At 47.8% G+C, this 21,442-nt stretch overlaps 1 protein-coding gene across 1 annotated transcript; it reads left to right on the forward strand.

Moving 5' to 3' along the window:
* Positions 1–13,756: 13,756 nt before the first annotated feature.
* Positions 13,757–16,276, forward strand: LOC104067483 (interleukin-8). The gene is made up of 4 exons (XM_009570229.2): positions 13,757–13,895; positions 14,117–14,252; positions 15,047–15,130; positions 15,713–16,276. The coding sequence occupies exons 1-4, from the start codon at positions 13,832–13,834 to the stop codon at positions 15,741–15,743; spliced, it is 315 nt and encodes a 104-aa protein (XP_009568524.1). The 5' UTR covers positions 13,757–13,831; the 3' UTR covers positions 15,744–16,276.
* The last annotated feature ends 5,166 nt before the right edge of the window (positions 16,277–21,442 follow it).

Here is a 21,442-nt window from a genome sequence, read left to right on the forward strand (position 1 = left end):
CAGGGCAAGTTTAGATTGGACATCAGGAAAAATCTCATCACAGAAAGAGTCCTCAGGCCCTGGCAGAGGCTGCCCAGGGAGGTGGTGCAGTCCCCATCCCTGGGGGGGATTAACAGATGGGCAAACGAGTTTCTCAGGGATGGTTTAGCAGTGGGCAGGTACAGTTGGACTTGATGATCTCAAAGGTCTTTTCCAACCAAATGGTTCTGTGATTCTCTGAAATAAACACATTTAGAGATACATAGTTGCTGGGATTCAAGTAACAGCAAGGGAGGCTTTTTGCTTTGCCATCTGTGTTTGAATAAAGATGCTTTCAAATGCTGTGGCTCAGCACCGGGGCAGTGTGGAGCACCGCGAGCCTGAGTCACCGCTACCGTGATACATTTTTGCTGAGGCAGTGCGCAAAAGCACAGATTCAGCAACGTAACCTCTTATTCTAGAAACTGGAAAATGGGATGCGTGCTGGTGCTGCAGTTGTACAACCTGCTGTAAGCCCTGCACCATGGGCTCTAGGCTGCCAGCTGGGAAAACTAGAATTGCTGCTCCAACTCTGCGCATGCGCTCTCTGCCATCCCTGACTGCTGTGAGTGTGTTTGCCCAGCGAGGTGGTGGAGTCAACATCCCTGGAGGGGTTTAGAAGATGGGCAGATCAGGTGCTCAGGGATGATTTAGTAGTGGACAAGGATGGTTGGACTAGATGACCTCACAGGTTTTCTACGGCCAAGTGATTCTATGATTCTATGCTGCCTGCCAAGTTGATGCCAAAAGAGGAGATCTAACACATCCACTTACGGATTCTCTCACAGATAGATGATTGCTCTGACCCCACCGATGAGCCACACCAGGAACACCAGCTTAGCAGTGGTGAGCTGCCACCTGCTCGGAGCAGAAGCATTCTTGCTTACCAGAAATGTTAAAATGCTGACTCCCTCTCCTAGGCAGGAAGCACTTCTGCTCTCCTGGAAGAGGGACCACCGCTGCTCTTGCAAAACAGCAGTACCGTACCCTTGGTTGCGTGCCGTCAGTGCAGAAGTGAGTGCTGACACAGGGCTCCCGGGATGACACTGAGACACAGAGAGATTGCAACACGCTGCGGGTACACTTCATTGTCTTGCTGGAACTCATTACCGAGTTCCTGCCTCCAAGTGAAAGAATGTCATGAAAATGGCCTTTAGTTGTCCTCACAATGAATGATTCATAGAATCACAGAGTCATTAACCGTGGAAAAGACCTCTAAGATCATAAAGAAATGCGCGATGGCTGGTACGTGGGCTTGAGAAACAACGTGTCGGCATTGCCTTCTGCAGAGAAACAGGACAGGGAGACATTCACAGCCTGAGAGGTACCAGACACCTCTATGAGAAACTCACCTGGGGCCACGATTGCTCCTCAGCCTCCAGCCTGCTCGTTTCGCTTTGCACCACAGCAGTCACGTGCAACGCAGGGCTCCAGCTCTGGTGCTGTTGTCGTAAGAGAAGATGTAAGCTAGAAACAATCACAGTACGGCCTGGCTGCTTCCTGAGAGCTTTGGACACCTAGTCCCCTCCCTGATGTTCAGGGATTCAGCGTAGCATCAGAGACAACCCACACTTCTGAAATTCACAGCCCTGCTGCTAGGGAAGAGCCAATGTGACCAAACTTGCCACAAAATGAAGTTAGTGATGTTAGTGAGGCTTTGTCAAGCAGCCTTCCTTCTCCAAAACATGTCATTATGTCTTGCAACTCCATTGTGTTTTATAACTTAATCTGATGGCACCTGAGTCCTTTCAGGTGAAAGTAAGTTCTTTCAGGTTCTTTCTTTTAGAGCCATCGTTGCTAATCCTTCAGACCCTATCTATGAGCTAACACAGCACAGCTGATGCTTCACACAGTGGAGAGATTTCCAGGCTATGTTGTGACAACTAGGGCAGTAGTTTGTCACGTGCAGCTGTGGGGAAGCCGTCATAAGATGTTCCTGGGCCTTCCTCACCCCTTACCTGTCATTCCCACCTCCGCACGGCAGCTTTTGCACTGTCTTGTCAGTGATTTCCCTAGCCCTACCATGGCAGCCCCTCAAACCAAGAAGAGTCACCCTAAAAATAAAATGACCGGCTTTGCTTTGAAAAAAACCTGTCTGTAACCATGAGCACCTCAGAAATCAACCTATTCCCAGAAGTCCTCTGCTGAAACTCTGCTTTGACTGTACGTTAATCAGAAACACTATTCCTTTCCGGGTTAACCTGTCCAAACCACAGCAAACCAGCACAATAACTGTTCACTATTGGGAAATACCTTTGATTCAGAGAAGAAATAAGGAGAGGCCAATAAAGGAGGGCTCTGAAGAACTCATCGTGGTGCAACACAATTTGCCTTTAAGTTCTGCCTCAACAACAAAACGTGATTTGTAGTGCCTTCAGCAGGGAAACAATTCATTCCTCATCTGAACTCGTGCCACCTCGTCCACACTTCGTACCATCAACACAGTAGGTACTCCAGAAATGCATGCAAGCCCCAAATTTTATGTCTTCTGCCACAGACACTAAGCTTCCATCTGGCACTGCTTTTGGGAAACAATTACCATAAGGTTTGGCATTTCCTTTTGGATTGGGTTGTGAAAAGAGGAGGACATGCACTGACTTATACGGAATTACAAGCATTCCTTTTAGTGTGCACTATGATGAATTTAAGGCATGACACACAAGTTCTAGTTAGTAACTTCTTAACTATCACAAAACATCAAAGAAAAAGTACCTGATGAAAAGCGCTGCTGTGACAGAGAGCCTTGGACAGGGTCTGCTTGTCCATCTTGGCAGGAGTGTTTACACCAGAGCAACACGGACTACGTCAGCCTCTGTCATTCTGAGTGTGTATTCCAGCAGACGATGCTTCAAGGGGCGATGAGAAATGGAGCTCTGTCTTCAAACTGGGCAAGGAAGATTAAAAATGTCAGGGAGGCTGCAGACACACCCACCAGAATTCATTTTTACCTCTCACTGTCCAGTTGTATACCTTGAAAGACAAGCATTATTAATTAAAGAGTCTATTAACAAAGGCTGTGAGTTCAAGCGTAATCCGTAGCTATTCCCTTTCCCACACTTCCACAGCACACTTCAAAACCTCATGTGAAAGGTGAACAGGGTGACAGTGAAGTCAGCAAGTGTACATCCTGCTCATTTTGCAACCTTAGCTGGAAGGAAATCAGATTCAAACTCTGGTTTAGTAACCATTCCCTGCTCACAAACGCTGTGAGTTTACCTCACCAAAGGAGGTGAACTAACAACTGCTCAGTGTTCACAACTCAGCGCCAATATACTCAAGGACTTACTGTATCAGGTAGGAATTAGTTTGGGTTCTGGATTTCTCTGGTCCAAAAGGGCTAAAAAGATGATTCCCTGACCTGTTCTAAAGCTATCGAGACTCAGAATCATGGAATCATGGAATTACTCTGTTGGAAAAGACCTTTGAGATCATTGAGTCCAATCATGGACTTGGAGCAACGCGAGAAAATGGGACTGATTTATTACCTGCAATCCTTTCCAAAGTGGCTTTCAACACAGAGAAGCATGTAAGAATTCCAGAAGCAGCCCTGAGAGGTGCAGGGCAGCTGCAGAAATTTGCAGTTCCACATGTAGAATTAAAGCTTTCACCAAAGGCGGCTCCAGGCTAACCCAGCTGCGATAAGTACAGAACTTCCTCAGGCCGGGCAGTCAAATACTTTGAACACAGGGAATTACTCTTTGAGGTACCATTGCCTGCAAACCGTTGCTGTCCCAGCTGTCCCAGCTTGCTATAGGCCTTTGTGCTCACGGAGGCTTCTGTCGCTCTTGGAACACACATCATGCTCCACCTGCAATAAGAACTGGATTTGCCATCAACAAGAATAAAGCTCGGGTGCAGTAGGAGTGTTAGAGCAGCCGTATCCATGTGCTACAAGACCTGGTAGGAGTCGAGGGCGGACACAGGGTTCAAGCTGTGAAAGCCAGACTTTGCCAAAGTAACTGTCACCGCCTCACTGCTTTGCCAGCACTCATGAATCACCTGTTGTTAGAGGTGACACTGAGTCACAGAGCCAGGTTCTGGCAAAAACTCTACAACGGTTGGTGTAATGGTGCTCATTTCAGGTCTGAGAAATGTCACCTTCCTGTTACCATCCCAAAATGATTCAGTTATCAACAAAGGAAGAAGTGTTTTCCTGTGAGGGTGGGGAGGCCCTGGCCCAGGGTGCCCAAAGAAGCTGTGGCTGCCCCATCCCTGGAGGGGTTCCAGGCCAGGTTGGATGGGGCTTGGAGCCCCTGATCCAGTGGGAGGTGTCCCTGCCCATGGCACGGGGTGGAACTGGGTGGGCTTTAAGCTCCCTTCCAACCCAAACCATTCCATGATCCTGTGATTCCATAAATCATACTGGGGGCAACTGTGGCTGCAGCACCCACAGTGGTAGAGGTCAGGATCTGCAAAGGGGAGGCAAGGCAAAACATTGGGTCAAAGCTGTGGACTTCAGAGGAGCTAACTTGGGGCTCCTCAGGGACCAGCTCAGAGGGATTCAATGGGAGACCATCCTGGAGAGCAGAGGGCTCCACGAGTGCTGGCAAGCACCACCTCCCTGCCCTGCTCATGAGTTTTCCATCCCAGCAGGCAGGGAGTCAAGCAAAGGCAGCTGGAAGCCTGCATGGATGAAGGAGTCTGGCGAAACTCTAATATAAAACTAAAACACACAGAAGTTGTGAAGCCTCCACCCCTAGAGACGTTCAAAACTCGACTCGACATGGTCATGACCAACCTGCTCTCATTGACTCTGCTTTGGATAGGCAGGAGGTGTGTGTTCATGCAACAATCTCTTAAGGAAGTTGTCTGAAATAGGAAGAGGGAAATCTCGGAAGCCAGACAAGGGACATCTGAATCTGAATAACCTTGGAAGCTTTGGGGTGGTAAGGAACGATAGTTCTTTTTACAGATCAAACTAAACTGTACAGGCAGCGCAGGGGCTACACCTTTGAGACAGCAGACAGCAAACCTCAAAGTACAACAATACAGCTTTGTCCACACCAGCTTCAGAGAAAGGGAAAACACTTTTAGTTGTGGTGACTGGTTTGGTGCTTGTACCAGAAAAAGGTGACCTGGGGAAGCACTGACTCCCAGGGCTGTGTTACGAATCTGACTGGGAGTGGTTGCTCTGTGTATTCCCTCCCAGCTCTGAAGAATGTCTGGTCTCTAAGGTTTGCTCTGTCAGACCTCTTCAGTGGTGGAAAGGGCAGAGTTGCTTTTGGACCACCTCAAAAACTCCTAGGAAGGACACACTAAGAATGAAGGAGAAAACAGTTGCACCAAAATATGTCAAGTCCTTTTGGATTGGCAAATCCTTCGTGGGTTTGGTGGAACGGGACTTGGCCAAATGCCTCTATTAGAACAGCAGAATTAGAATACATGAGGGCAGTATTTTCAGAAGGACCTTTTAAAGCTCATCAAAGAGTGCATGCAAACATAAGGTCTGATGAAGAAGCGGTCCTAGGTCTCTCACAGTTCTCATTTATGCTCTAATAGCCTGTGGCAAACTCTTCTGCGAGACATCTTACTGCCTAAGTCGGTTTTGTACTCCAGAACTGCAGAAACCATGGAGGTTTAGCAGAAGCAACAGGAATCTTTTCTGAAGAGTGTGTGACTGACAGTATGAACCTTATGGAGGGCAGCCAGCCAGCGTGAAGTCATGCATGCCACTGCCGAAATGAAAATGATCAAAGATAGACTGGAATCGAGGCTTACAATAACTTATAACAGTTCCTAAGATCCCCGGCAGTTATTGCACTTCAGAGGAGTGGGGAAGGGATATTGGTTTATGTGGGTAGGTACACGCGGGGCTCAGGGACTACCCCACTGCATGCCTTACGCTCATAATGGATGGTTTCCTGCTTCACCATCTGGGGACGGGATACCCTGGCTGGTTGGACCTCACAAACAGGTATTGTCAGGCTTTCGGGAAAAGAGTGCTGGGGAAAACCAAGCTCCTCACTGTAGGTGCCTATCCTAGACTCCGAGAGTTGGGTTGGGCACCACTAATGGCCTGTGTCAACACAGCCGTCCATGATAAGTTGAAGCGCATAAATTCCTGTATTCTAATTATACTTACATGCAAATAAATTAGCTCTGGGCTGAGAGTCAGACGAACAGCAAATGATTGTCACGTCCTTCATTGCATCCTAGTGGCAAATACTTTTCCTACAGTAAACAGGAGAAGATGCCTTTTATTCCAGCAGAATCCAAACCCAGAAAGGACAAACCCTGCAGCAGAACACTGAGGAGAGGGAAGGCTGGGAATGGCAGAGGGAGACAAGGGCTCTCAGGAGTTGAGGAGACACCTTAGGAGCTGCTGAATGTACAAACCCCCTTGTAGTCCTGTGACAGATCAAGCCAGCTTGGCACTTGGCTGGTGGAGGTTTGGCAAGCGTCCGACCCACAGTCATACCGGACACAGCTCAGTCAGAGAGAGATCGGGCAAGCAGGGAGCATTCAGGGTGGATTATAAGTGATGTTTTCAACTGACAGGTCACTTCCTTTTGGAGTCAAAGAACAACTCCATCACCTTCCCCAAGCATCAGGGTGAATTGCAAAGGCACCAGGAGCCTGATTCAGATGATCAGACATGGATTTATTCCGCTAAACAAGTGGTTTTAATTTCAAGTTCACAAAATCTGAGAAGCTTTACACATAAATAGAGTCGCTTTCCAAAGGGCTAGAATATTGCAGGCTTAGAACCGTGAATTCTGTCTTTGCATCACTGGGCCTTTAAAAATCTAGAGGGATGCTTCTGAGTGCTTGGGAAAAAACGAGGTGCAAATCCATAATCTCTACCTGTCACAGAGGTGCTCTGGTTTGCTCTTACATGTCTGAGGAGTGGGGAACGTGAAACGGCTCATACCTAAATTATCCAACAAAGTACCCAACGCCTTGACAGGAGCTGGCTTAGAGGAAACCTGATTCCCTTGTACCAGTACATAAACGGTGTCTGCCAAGAGGACGGAGACTCCCTTTCAGAAGGAGTTACATGGAAAAGACAAGAGGCAATGAGTACAAGTTGTCCTGGAGAGATTCTAATTGGATTTCAGAAGAGAATTTTTCCCCATGAGAACAGTTAAACGTTGGAATTATCTCTCCGGGGAGGTGGTGGGCTCCTCTGCACCAGACACTTTTAAGGCTCAGCCTGGCAGGGTGCTGGGAGGTCTCATTTCAGCTATAGATCACCTAAAAGGCTGAACCAGCTGATCCCTGAGGTCCCTTCCAACCTGACACTCCATGATTCTATGATTCATCCGTGTGTCCTGCTGCTGCCTGTTGGTCAGTGTCCCAAAATGCACACGAGTCAAAGGATGTTCCCCACAGGAGGAGTTGCCAAGGAGTCTGAATAAAGCAAATCATTCCCTGGGGTTTTCAGTTTGAGACAGGAACAAAATGACCACATGAAATGAAGGGAAGAAGACGGAAAGCCAGCGACAAGAAAAACAAGTTTTGATCCCCTGAAAACCACTACCTTCCCGCACAGTGTGTGCTGGAGGTGCTGCCTTTGCTCTTTTGCCTTGAGGAGCAGCGGCGGGTGGGAAGAGACAGGAGCCGGGCTCGGCTCCCACCTCAGCTGCCCAGCATCGGTAACACCTGCAAGAGGGAGCAGAACCTCCTGGTGCCACTGCAACACAAATCCTTCTTTGCGCCTATTAACAGGGGAAAAGAATCGCAGATGTTCCAGAACAAGACATTGCAGCATAAGCACCACCTGTTAACCACAAAATCCCACGCCAGGCATTCAGCAGGGCAAGTATTTAACTGTCAATAAATGAGCAGGAAAGAGTTCCCAGGGAAAGGAGGTCTGCTTGGAGGCAGCTCGTGCTTCCGTGGGGTCTGGCTAGCAGGACTGCACCGGAAGCAGATTCCTTGGGATGTGTTTATTCCATTTGGGCCTCCAGCTCGGCACTTCCTCAGGGGCATTGCCAGTGTCAGGGGTCTTTGTTTAAGGAGCTAAAAACTGCCTTGGTTTCAGGCAACGGAAACATATGAACAGTCTTGGTGATCCTGCTCATCCCAAGAGGAGCCAGCTTTCCACACACCGGGGATGGGCCCTTCTGGATGAAACATGCTGCAGTTCCCTTCCTCGACAGGCTCTTCTCTCTTCACCTTTTGTTCTCTCAGGTGCAGACAAGACGCTGCACATAAGCCTGCCCTACACGTATGCCCTCTGTCTCCAGTCCAACCTGATTTTTCCTTGGCACAGCTGGAAATTTGGAAATAGACAACGCCTTGACGATTTCCGTACAGGGATTTGAGGCCAATACACTCTCTTCTGTCTCCTCACAATCGTGCTTCACACCACCTCACCGCCTCTGATTTCAGGACCTTGATCTCTTCAGATTTAGACCCCACGCTGAAGCATGACTCCATTGATTTTCATTTATCTCTCGTTTACACCGGTCAGTGGGTGACTGGAATTGTGATACTCATGCAGCACAGGTCTGTTAATTCTGCTTTGCTTTGCAACAGGCTTGAAAATACTGCAGCTTTGGAGAAACTGTCATCACTTTACCCTCCTCCCTCTAGCAGATAAAGGCTGCCCAGAAACCAGACCTCTAGTCTGGGCAGGGCTGAGGGGATAGAAACCTGCAGGGGGAGGCCAGGGAGTAAAGGAGGGAGTAAGAGCGAGTGCTGTTCCAGAGTAACTCATGTCTCCAGCCCTTGCCTTGCTCTCAGCCACTGCTTCTGCTCCATCCTGCGAGCCTGGGCCTTGTCACACTGAATAAGGTATTTGCTGAGTAACTCTTTTGTTCGTGCACTGTACCAGGTTTTCAGTTATTTACGATGATTAATGAGAAAAGGTATTAGTTGAATATGAGAGACAACACATGGCGATACCGGCTGAAATGCTGGAAAGTCCCTGAGCAACCCCACTGCCATTGTTTATTTTAGTGCACCCGATGCAATTATTAAACCACAGGGGTCAGTTTTTCTTTGAAAATATTGCTGCCTGTTGAGTAGCCTGCACATCCTGGTCATGCTCGGGCAGCATCCTGTCCCTTGTCGTTCCCTTCTTTCCCCCCAAGTACTACTTCCCTTTCTGGAGATGACTTCATTTCCTCTGCAGTTACCACACAGACAGGAAAACCCCAGGAATACACAAAGGCCAATATTTTCCATCAAATATGACCAGTGAATGGCTTCGGATCCTATTGTTAATAGGCCAAAGGGTGCAGAAAGGAAGGGCTGCAATTCTGGATTCCCTTGGACTGCTGGGCACTGTGATCAAAGCCCTGAGTCAACCACAAAGGCTCTGCTCAAGGCTTCAGGTCTTGGCTGAAGCGGCAAAACAAAGGAAAATGGGCAAACAAAGGGAAACAGAGACGCTAAGAGAAAATTCAGTGCAGAGAGAAAGAAGTGGTAGCGATGGTTTGAGGTGTGTGCATAGAATCATGGAATGGTTTGGGTTGGAAGGGGCCTCAAAGCCCATGCAGTTCCACCCCCTGCCATGGGCAGGGACACCTCCCACTGGATCAGGCACTCCGAGCCCCATCCAACCTGGCCTGGAACCCCTCCAGGGATGGGGCAGCCACAGCTGCTCCGGGCAGCCTGGGCCAGGGGCTCACTACCGTCACAGGAAAATATTTCTTCCTAAGATCTCACCTCAATCTCCCCTCTTTCAGCTCAAAACCACTCCCCCTCATCCTGTCCCTGCACTCCCTGATCCAGAGCCCCTCCCCAGCTTTCCTGAAGCCCCTTTCAGTACTTCAAGCTGCTCTAACATCTCCCAGGAGCCTTCTCTTCTCCAGGCTGAACAACTCCAGCTCTCTCAGCCTGTCCTCGTAGCGGAGATGCTTCAGCCCTTGGATCATCTCCAAAGCCTCCTCTGGACTTGCTCCAACAGTTCCATCTCCTTCTTAAGGTGGGGACTCCAGAATTGGACACAGGACTCTAGGTGGGGTCTCACCAGAGCAGAGCATAGGGACAGAATCCCGTCCCTTGCCCTGCTGGCCCATGTGTTCTATGATTGTGCATCACTGGAGCCCTTGGTCGTGCTGCAGGGAGGTCCCCGTGTGAGGTCCTTTCCAGACAGAACTTGGAAGCACTTTTCCTGCCCCTAAACCAGAGATTTCATCAGCAGTGAGGTGGAAAAAAGTACTCACTAGCACAGTTGTTGCAACTGCACTGCTCTGCAGCCAGGGTCATGGGCTGCGTGGGGAACACAGGGACGGGGATCAGTGCCTCCTGTCATGGGAGGAAGTGGCCCTGCGGAACAGGGGAGCTCTGGCTTGCATCCTCCTTCTCAGAAGACTTTGTGCAACTGCATGACTAAGGGATGCTCCTGTGTTAAATGTCTTGCACAGTGACCTTTGTAACACCTGCCCAGCAGAGCACTGACTGGTGCAGAAAAATCACTGCGCTCCATGCTCAGTGCTCCAGAAACAAAGGCACGCCGTTCCCATCCTGTTAGTGGTGGCAAATACCAAGGATAAACAGAAGGGATCATCAAAACGAGTTCAGCTTTCAGAATTAACTGAAAAAAGAGCATGAATATTTTTGTAGAGGCTGACCCAGACACTGCAGAAACACATGAGGATGATGGGTACTGAACATATATCTCAAGGCTGCATTTCTATTTGCAGCCATGTATTCAATTTCTTTCTTATGGAATCATAGAATCACGGAATCATTCAGGTTGGAAAAGACCTCTCAGCTCATCCAGTCCAACCGTCAGCCCAACCGGACTGTGTCTGCTGAACCATGTCCCAAAGTGCAAAGTCTACACATTTTTGAACGCCTCCAGGGACGGAGACTCCCCCAGTGCCCTGGGCAGCCTCTGCCAGGGCTTCACCACTCCTTCAGTAAAGGAATTTTCCCCAATATCCAACCTGAACCTGCCCTGGTGCAACTTTCCTCTTGTCCCGTTACTTGTTACGTGGGAGAAGAAACCAAGATCCAGCTCACCACAAGCTCCTTTCTGGGAGCTGCAGAGAGCAGCGAGGTGTCCCCTCAGCCTCCCCCTCTCCAGACTAAATGCCCCCAGGGCCCTCAGCCACTCCCCATAAGATTTGTGCTTAAAAGCCATGCAGCGTGCCAGCTGGCAGGCTTAAAATCTTGGGGCGGGGTTGTCACTACATATTTCAGAAGTAGGGGAAAAGACACCTACTCCTGGTATCCGTAGCTGTTAGTAAGGTCTCTGCTTGCCTCAGGTGAGGTCCACAGTAGAGACTGTGACACCACCAGGACACAGGTATGACACTGAAGACCCAGGCTGCCAGAGAAAATGGCAAAGAACTGGAGATGTTCTTCCCTTTGCCGATAAAAAGCACACATATGGTTTGCATGCAGGGCCACAGAAGTATGAGAAAATAAGAGGAAGAATTTGCCTACAGGGAATAATCAGCTCAGCAGGACTGTTCTTTCCTGCTGAGCTGAGTATTCCCTAAATAAACCTAACAGGAGCTGTCACATTCACTGACTCAGCCACACAGATATTTCTAAATCAACTTTTGCACGTTTGGATGTAAAATTCCAGGCATGAGGCAGCATTTCTTAAGATACCGGTGAGCAATTGCTGAGTGAGATGTGGACAGAGCAGAGCAGTGGTTTCCACAGGGCAAAGGAATCTCCTGCTACTCACGGGAGTGTAAGGAGACGTGAAGCTCCAGGTCACTCAAAGTCAAGGAAAGTTGGGGAGCAGCGTACAAAAAATGACCTGAGAGGCTCCTATTTCTCACGTGGGCATCCCACACTTTCTCCTGCCCTTTGCTGGGCCGTGGCATCACTGATGTGGAGCCTCAGTCAGTGGAATTAGCGAGCTTTATGCCTGCAGTAGCACCTGCAGATCGATCCCAACTAACCAGTTTGCCAGGTGGTACATGGATGTCAAAGGCCAGACACAGGACCATCTGCATTCCTGTGGGCCATGTGTTGCTGGCACAGTCTCATTGCCTGGGAGGCATAAGGCAGTCATGCCAAGAAAATCAGAGCTTCACAATAACTGTTTATGTCTCCTATGATAAAACCAGTGTTTATTCAGCTGGAGCTACCAGGTACTGTTTGCGACAATCATACTTCAGGCTTAGGAATTCTCTCTTCAGTCAGAGACTGTGTGCATCAGAAATTCAGCAGCATTTAATCCACCCGCCTCACATCCCTCCCAACCAGGCCCTTGTAAGTGAAGTGAAGTGAAGTGAAGTGAAGTGAAGTGAAGTGAAGTGAAAGAGCAGCTCCTCTCTTTTGCCCACATCGCACAAGTTCACAACAAGCCACGTGATCTTTTTATCTATGGTTCATCTTTTCCAACTTCTTCTTGTAACCGCTGAAGGACTTTTTTCTTTGTGGACTATGGGGTTTTTTTTTTTGCAGGTCACGTCCTCCACTCACTACCTCTTTGATCCCAAGTCAGACCACAGGCTCCAGAGTCCTACTCCGCTCTCCCCATCACTCCACTGCAAGATTTGCGATGCTGGAGTCATTATGCCATCTGTTGTAGAGGTCAGACACCCCAGCCCTTTCTTCACCTTTGAGCAGTTATGTACAAAAGCCTCCAACATTAAAAGCTTATGTCTAACGTTGGCTAATCCTGCTATGTTCACTGTGAGCAGAGAATCTACAGAGAGGCAGGGGCTTAATTCCATCGTTATACATCTTATTACCTGTTGAGAGCATCTCCTTTGTTTATAAACTTGACCGCGTAAGCTCCAGGCACTGATATCTGCAGTGACAGTACGGGAATTTCAGCCTGGCACACAGAAATCGCTGTGTCCTTCATGACGAGTCAGAGAACAACAAAACTACACTCATCCATACCTGATCCTATGCTTCGTTCCTTTGGCCGTCCCCGTTAACTGGCAGAACAATATTAACAGATCCCTTAATGTTTAACAAAAAAAAAAAAAAAAAGCCTGCTTGTGTTTGATTATTGTTTTCTATCACTAATAAAAATGGTTGCACTGACTTTATCCGAATAATCCTCCTTCATGCACCCTTTTCCTTTAATTTTGCCAGAATCACCTCTTTACAGGGTCAGATTTCATTTTGCTGAAAGGCCTCCCTTTGTTTCAGATGCAGAATCCTGCAGAACCTTTGAGAATTCTGCTCTACTTGGATTCAAAGCAGAAACCAGGTAAGAATTTTGGGCTTCAGAAGAAGCATCCATCCTCAAAAGCCTGGATTCTCCTGTTGATGTCAGGGCCACTTGATTTTCCTGTGTCAAAAAGAACTGTAAGCGGTTCTGCAGGGGTTATTACAGTGTGGAAAGGGAGGTGTTTAAAAAGATGATTGTATATAAGGACAGGGGGGGCTCATGAAAATCCACCCCCAGCACCTCTGTTTTCTGCAAAGCATCAGCTCCTACTTCTGTCATGTCTTAAAATGAGAAACAATCACAGCCCAGAGACACATGGATGGGGAATCACTTACCAAACGCCTTTTGCCAGAAGTGGGAATCTACAATGTTTAACCTAAGAATAGGCAAAGCTGGAAGATATAGAAGGAAATCACCACAAGAAATGGAGAATTACAAACACGTACAGGTGCCGCAAAGCTAAGAACAGGGCAGTTCTGTACATATTCAGTGTTTCTAAACTTCTTTAACTAACAGAGTGTTTCCTGTTAATGAAAAGAAACGTTGTGGTCATCGAGGAAAAGGGGTTTACCCGTACCCTGTGACTCATTTCAGCATCTGACAGGTTCGGAATTTCCACCACAGTGACCCATTCATGATGCCAGAACGCTGAGGGGAGCATATAAACCCAGGTAGTGCCAGAGCAGAGGCACTGGACAACCCAGAGCTGCCAGAGCTCACCTCACTGCAGAGCCAGGCCAGGACCGCACGAGGAAACAACACTCCTGCACCATGATGGGCAAGGCTGTGACTGCTATCCTGACTCTTCTCCTAATCTCAGCCCTTGGAACAAAAGGTAAGGACATCCTCCCTAGAGCTCTGCTAACAACTGCGAGGGTAAATGCTGACTTACAAGCACAGCAAATAATATTTACAGTTGGAATTGATGATCTTGAAGATCTTTTCCAACCTCAATGATCCTGTGATTTTCTTCCAATGCCCTAAGCGCAAAGAATATGTGCTTCCCATGGAAGCAGTGAAATGATCCACGTTATTCTTTTTCTTCTTGTTATACAGGCGAGGCCCTGCCACGCTCCGCAGTAGAGCTCAGGTGCCAGTGCATAAGCACCTACTCCAAGTTCATCCATCCCAAGTTCATCCGTAACGTGAACCTCACCCCCAGTGGACCACACTGCAAAGACGTTGAAGTCATGTAAGTGCTTTTGCAAGCTCCTCTCAGTGAGTTAACACGTAGGAAATGGTTTTGACACAAGGGATGATGTAAGTGTGCTCTAAAGGATGTGACAACCCAGCAGGCACGGCTGCTCGTTGCAGGACAGCGGCGTTCCTTGCTCTTACAAAGTATGCTGTGTGTTATAAGCTGAGTGGTTTTTTGCCAGTCTATACTTCTTAAACAACCCATGCAATATTTCAGCCCAAACCCACAGTCACCAGGCAGCAAATAACTTTCTGAAGCTCTGAATTCCACCAGCACACAAGAAGAGAATTAAACTCACAGAGCCGTGCTGAGTGATGATGATCGCAACATGAATTGTAATGGCAAGGTCAAAAATAAGATCACACTCCTACCTAAGTTGATGAAAAAAATACTGTTAGCACAAAAATCATATAATCTGGGCACAATTCCAGAGCTCTTACTGTAACAAAATCCTAATGTACTGGGCACTAGTTTCAGAATCAAGATGGGAAGGTTTAGCCCTTCAGCTAAATCCCGTCACAAAGACAGAGCACGCTGGGGAGGAAAAGCAGCAACGTTGAAAAGAGTGAGACTCCTGCAAATGATTAGATTCACTTAAACAAACAGATACAAGAAGATATCAAACAATTTAAAACAAACAGCTTTATGTTTTGCTCCAGCCTCAACTGATAGAGCTAAGGCAAAGGGGAAGATATAAGTGTAACCCGGGAAGGGTGTTATGAAAGAACAGGGAAATGGCCTTGGAATTCACTGAGCAGACCTTTTCCCTTTCCTTTTCCTTCGTGCAGAGCCACCCTGCAAGATGGCTCGGAGGTGTGCCTGAACCCCTCCGCTCCCTGGGTGAAGCTGATCATCAAGGCGATCCTGGACAAGTGAGTCCCATGTTCCCGATATGCACAGCTCATCAAACCCGTGTTTCAAACGCTTGAGCAAACGTACAGCAAGAAGCGTTCAAAGAACCTGCCTCCTCAGGCAGCTGCCACCATTTGTGTTCCCGAGCCGGGACAAGCACTGCGATAGCTTTGAGCTTAATTGCAGTGCCAGGTCCGATCCCACACCCCCGTGTTAATGCCAGCTACACCTCGCCTCCGGCACACCACCCTGAGAGCCTGCAGCTCAGGGGCTCAGGAAATCCAGGTGTTCTCCGAGTGCTCCTCTCTTGCCTGAAATGGTAGAAAGCAGCAACGAGGTTTTCAAAACTAATGGCACTTAGATGCGGGGGAAATGAGGCCCAAGGGGTGTCAGGAGAAGCATGGACCTATGGGAGCCACTGGTACCGCGTACTTGTGACAAGGTCACAGTGTACCAGTGCCCCTTAAGTTCGGCAGCAGCTAGTAAGGGGCTTGGACACCGAGGCACAAACCCCTCCTGGAGGACCTTGTCCGAGTCCAGTGAGCAATGCCTGTTCTATGGACAAGTTCTAATCATCTCCTTCACATTTCCCTTCTTTCTAGGGCAAATACGAAACCTGTGGCAGTGTCCTAAGACAACGAAGAAAAGGGTCCTAACACTTCCAGGAAGGCAGAAAAGGGAGAGATGCTCATCTGGCTTCTGGCATGCAGCCCTGCTCCTCCTGCCTCCTGCTCTCACACCTCCAACAGCATCGAGTCTGCATTCTCTGCTTCTGTAGTCAGCTGACAACAACACTTTATGTCTTCTCAAGAGGTCTCCCCATGTAGGAGAGAAACCATCATGTAGGAGAGAAACTTCCATCTCATGTAGGAGAGATGGAAGTGATTCTGAGCCAGTTCTGCCCAGCGCAGTTGGGTCAGCATAGCGCCCTCTCGGCAGAGCTGACTCCAAGGGACACCTTCCCTTTTTGATGGCAGCTTAGGAAAAGAAAAAACATTGAGTCCTGCACCCAGGCCACCACCGCTCCAAACAGGCAACTGACTGCAAGAAGGGAGCTTGCAAAATTAGGAAGCCAAAAGCCTGAGACAGGAGGGTTTCTGCCATCATTTCCAAGCTGTTATTTACTGAGAATTAATGCTGTGAAGCTATAAATGTGTATTTTAATGTCATCTTTTCATTAGAAAGAAGCACCTTGTTAATTTATAATTTTTTAATTTATTTTTTTATATTTATTTACTTTCACATAAGAATGCAGCTGGTCTTCACTATTTATTTATTTATGGGAATATTTATGTTTCTGTTCTTAATAAACACTTGTTGAAAAGTTTTCCTTTCCGTATCGCGTGTTATTATTACAATTTCCTTGTTGCAACACAGAACTGAAAAAGAGGACGCATTGTCTCTCACTTTCCATCATGTTATGGGCTTTTGGAAGGCCAAGTGGTGGCCGAGGTGTGGGGGCAGCTAATTACAGGAGCAAACTCTTGCCTCTGGGGAGAGCAGGTGGTTTTCAATAGGAGGAATTATAAAAATTATCTACTTTCTTCCTCTTTTCTTGCCTGATCCCATGTTTTCAGAGATCTGGGTGATAACATTCAATGACAGAAGGCAATGAAGAAGTAATAGTTAGTGTCAAGGCCGTGGCAGTGGAGGTGCTCAGCCAGGATGTCAGCTGGGCATCAGGCACCAAACAAGGTTTCTCATTAACTTAAATGAGCAGGAAAGCCTGATAAACCTTGGGGAAGTCACTGAGCATCCTCCCTAATTCTGATGAGGAGGAAGGACTACATTGGAATGGTCTTAAGAACCAGAGCCCCGAGCATACGGCCAGGCATCTGCTGTGACACAGCGATTGACAGCAAAGTGGCTCGGATACGAGCAGCAAACACTTGGGAAAACAGAAAAGCTGAGCAAATGGGTTGATATTTGGTTTTGTTCTGCCTTCTCCAAGAAGGAGCCGCTCCGTGTTCTGCACAAACAGCTCATGTTTGCTGATGGTGCAAGATGGAAAGGGCATTTCTGGTAGTGTTTGAGAAAGCTCTTGTGCGAGATGCCAATGATTCCGACCGCACTCTGCTCCCTGTCCCCATCCCTGTCCCTGCCGCCCAGTGCTGCACTCCACAGCCTGCCAAACCCCATCCTCGGAATGTGAAGGAGGGAAACCTTGCCAAGGGAACAGGCTTTGTGCAGGCTTGTCTTACGACACCGAGCCTTCCTCTTTTCTGACTGATTTTGACAAGCTGCCTTCTTTCAGAGGTCTAATTTGGAGGTACGCATGTCAGGAATATCAGCCGGGGATGGGGAGAGATGGGGAACACCCACTTTAGACACCTGTTTGTAAAAGAATGTGTGCATCCTAAAGGCCTGGCACCACTTTTAGCGCTACACAGGTACTTATAGTAAGTGTGTCACTGTTGGCACCAGCAAAATCCCAGTCAAATTACCGGGAGCTGAAACACAGCCAAGGTAGGGCTCTTCCCAGAAATTCTTCTGCCCAATCTGTCAGCAACAGCTGCGCTCCCAGGACCCCGGGCAGGGCACCTGCGCGATGGCTGAGCCATAACCCTCCTTCTCCACAGGTCACCACTCACCGGAGGGATGGGGTTCAGAGGCTGGCCAGAAATGATAAAATACTGCATGTGTTTTCTGTGTCACTCACAAAATACCTTTCTGGGGAACACAACAACCACCCTCACACTTCCAAAACCACCTTTCGGAGGCTGCTCAGAGAAGCACTGCAGCTCTTCTGATTTGAAGGCTGCCTCTGGTAAACACGGGCTGTTCTGCTGTGCTGCTTCTGCCTTCCGTCTCTCCAAAGCTGAACTGGGGCTCCATGAAACTACTGATTCTCCTGGCAAATGTGTTTACATCAAGACATTTTGCAATCAAACCCGCTGTGAAGTAGTTAATGATCTCAGCCAATGAATCCCAAGTGCTGCCCTGCTGCCCAGCGGGCAGAACCAAAGACCACGTGTGTCCATCTCCCCCGCACACAAAGCCGAGGCTCTCATTTGTCAGGGTCCTGCTTTCCAAAACCCAACTGCCTTCCTAATTTCACTAAAGTATCAAAACCCACATGGACAACAAGTTTTATCAGCTTGGTTCATGTTCTTTCCCCGAGACTGCCTTTTCCCACCTCACAGCAGAAAGACTACCATACATCCCAATGACTAAACCACGCACGCTCTGGAGACGGATTCCTGAGGCACATGCGAGAGGTCGCACTGATGACATATGTTTATTCTCCAGTTCAAAAACTTGTGATTATTCTGGACGCATGAGGGCAGAAAGAAAAACAAGCAAGTGCTCGTTTTGATCAGGGGTTCTGGCAGCTCCTATCGTCAGGTCTTCCCTTTTTTCATGCTCTGCATGAATGACGTTTTCAGGAGAGCTTAACTGACCAAGGTGACAATACCTCAGCCTTTTAAGCTCATTCTTTCCTACTCAGTGACGAGAGAGCTCTGCAAGACAGAATTAAGCACCTAAATCTCTTTAGCCAAGCTGCTAACGACAAAACCCTTTCGGAGCACTACAGAGACCAATCATCCTTGCTTTCGTAAGACACTGGCTTAACAACTCCACCAGAGTCATGCTAGAATAGAGTCTGCAAGACCAGGATAAACTGTTCCTGTCATTATCCTGGGTTAAAGTTTTTGCACAGGCGTTTAAACTGATGCAAAGAGCTGGACAGAAATTCTACATTTAGAAAGGAGGAAAGTCTCTTTATTTGGGGTTGAGGGATGCCTGGTCATGCTCTGTGGATTCCCAAGCACAAGCCCAGCTTTGTAGCTTGAAACCAACATCCCAGGGAGAAGGGCAAATGGAAAGGGACGGAGGATAATCATAATCTAAAGAAATAATCAAAGATAAACAGCGTCAGAAGGAGCCAGTCAGAAGGTGCTCAAAGCTCAGGTGCCGGTGAAAGGACCGTGCAGAGATTTGGGTTTTGGATGCACCACTCATATCAGGAAACCTGGGCACATGGAGCCCCACACTGTGCTGGAGCGCAAAGTCTGACACTTGTGAGTACCAAGTCAGAGATAGTGTACGCTTCATTTAAAGTCACATCAGGAGCTCCTCACGTGAATTGGATAATGCAGGAGGGACCTGGCATGGGGTTATGCTTTCACTGTGGTTTCACAAGCAAATACCTGCACGGTCCTCCCCTCTGTGCAGCACTGCACATCATCAGCCTCACCAGTGACCGGTAATTTCAGTCAGGTTGGGTTTGAAACAAAAGAACTTCACAGATGTATAAGTTCCTGGAAGATCTGCTGAACTGTGACCAGAGAGAGAACAGAAACCACAGCAAAAATTCAGCAGGCTCGTTAAAAAGCTTGCCAACCTGCATTGGCCTGGATGTACCCACAGCACAAGCAAGCACGGGCCGACACCTGAGCCATCTCCGGTGAGGAACTACCCTGGGTCTGCTTGACAGCTCAGCATCACTGCCATCCCGGGGCAGCCCAACGGCTGCAAGTTAACCCTTCCAGAAGGAAATAAATTCAAATTAGAGATACTAAATTACTGTGTTACTTCTGAAGCCGTATCTGTTGTGCTGCAGTTTCCAGTTACAGGTAGGGAGATGCAGGCAGAGAGACACGTATATATGTCTATGCATATATACATATAGACAAACAGAAGTTTGGAAGTCATATTTCTGAAGGAAATAAACATTATTGATTTTAATAGAAGGGGAAATATTTTTCTATTTATTTTCTCTCCCCTGACACTATAACAGACCATGGGTTTTTTGCAGCCTGCATATTTATAATGTTAAACATTACAGTTCAAGGGTCTAGGAGACCGCTTGTAAGACTGAACATGGGTTTAATGTGTTAATCCTCATTGCTTCAATTGTTAATTGCTTTCTACAGTCACAAAGGGCTTTCTCTTATGATTTGCTACAAGTTGTTTATGCCTGGCAGCACAAACCTGGTTTGAGGACAGACAGCACTGCGGGCAGGTTCCGGCAGCCCTCGCTGCCAGATACACAGTCAGAGCAGAGGAAGAGTGAGGCGAAACCACCCTGACCGCCCTGCGGAGTCTGATCCTATTGAGCCCCAGGCTGTGTGAGGCTGTCTGGGGAGTGCGGGGAGATGGAACATCAGCCTGCAGACGGACAGGTAGGGAACGCTCAGGATGTTCTCCCTGGGGCCTGTTGTCCACTGGGACCACCACCCAGAGCAACTCTGGACTCAAACTTGAGTTTGAAAGCCAACTGAATGCAACAGCTGTTCCTTCTCAGTGCTGCCCGCAGGTGTTAGTGAACAGTAAGATGCGATCTACGCCGTGGATCAGACAGTTTATATACAGCAGCCTGTATGCAGAACCCATCCCATTTATTATTCTAAACCAGCTGATTGTGGGTTTGCCCATCTTCTACAGCAGGCTCTCTACCCGTGCCCACCTGCGTGCTGCCAGGAACCCCTTCATCCCTGCACAATCCCTGACCACGCTGCCAGGGCGCATCCAGGCTCCAGGTGCCAGGTGGTGCCGCCTGCGGCTGGAACAGAGGGCCAAGTGACAGCGAGCCACGGTCTGACAGCCGGAGGTGAAGGCGTGACGTGGACATTACGTCCACTGACCACTTCTAATTTGGTCTGAAGTTCCCGGCACAAACTTCCTAAATGTCACCATGTGCTTCCCCCACAACTTCCATATCTTATTTCTGCACTCCAAAAAAGCTTCCTGCCAAACTTGTAAAAGAGAAATGCAACTGAAGCAATAGAGCAGCCCTCCCAGAGCAGCAAAATCCCAGCTGCAGGTCCCTCACCGTTCCTTGTCACAATCAGTCCCTCCGCTGGTAATACCAGGCAGAGCGAATGTGTTCTTAATAAGAATATTTGTCAATCTTTGCTCATATTTTATGTTAATATTATAATCAACTGTGATGATTTCTTCTCTAATATTACCTCCCTCACATTAACATCATCAGTGAGTTCTCATATTGAATGGTATCAAATTAAATGTCTCATTTAAGCCACGACTTGTAACCGAGAGTTGCCACAGAACTGACTGTTCACAGGTATCATAAATCAACCTGCAGCCTCATAAATACCCACCTATACTGTTACCTTTATAAATACATAAATTAAAAGGCAAATCAACTAAAAAGCTGTGTTGTGGAGGGAAATACTTTACAAACACAATGTTTATGATTACACACACAATTTTACAATTAATTGCTGCTAAAAAGCTAATGATTTAACTATCACTAAATTCTAAATTGCTGATAAATCATAATTGTATACACATTTCCATTCGTCATGAATCAGTGTAGTCAGCAGGGTGAAGCGTAAAATCCCCGAGGATTTACCAAAAACGTGGCA

This window comes from Cuculus canorus, chromosome 4 (genome assembly GCF_017976375.1).
Source record: "Cuculus canorus isolate bCucCan1 chromosome 4, bCucCan1.pri, whole genome shotgun sequence".
Classification (NCBI taxonomy): domain Eukaryota; kingdom Metazoa; phylum Chordata; class Aves; order Cuculiformes; family Cuculidae; genus Cuculus; species Cuculus canorus.

Coding starts and splice junctions, on each gene's coding strand:
- LOC104067483 (XM_009570229.2), top strand. CDS start 13,832: ATGATGGGCAAGGCTGTGACTGCTATCCTGACTCTTCTCCTAATCTCA. Junction 13,896..14,116: donor CTCAGCCCTTGGAACAAAAG/GTAAGGACATCC, acceptor CTTGTTATACAG/GCGAGGCCCTGCCACGCTCC. Junction 14,253..15,046: donor TGCAAAGACGTTGAAGTCAT/GTAAGTGCTTTT, acceptor TCCTTCGTGCAG/AGCCACCCTGCAAGATGGCT.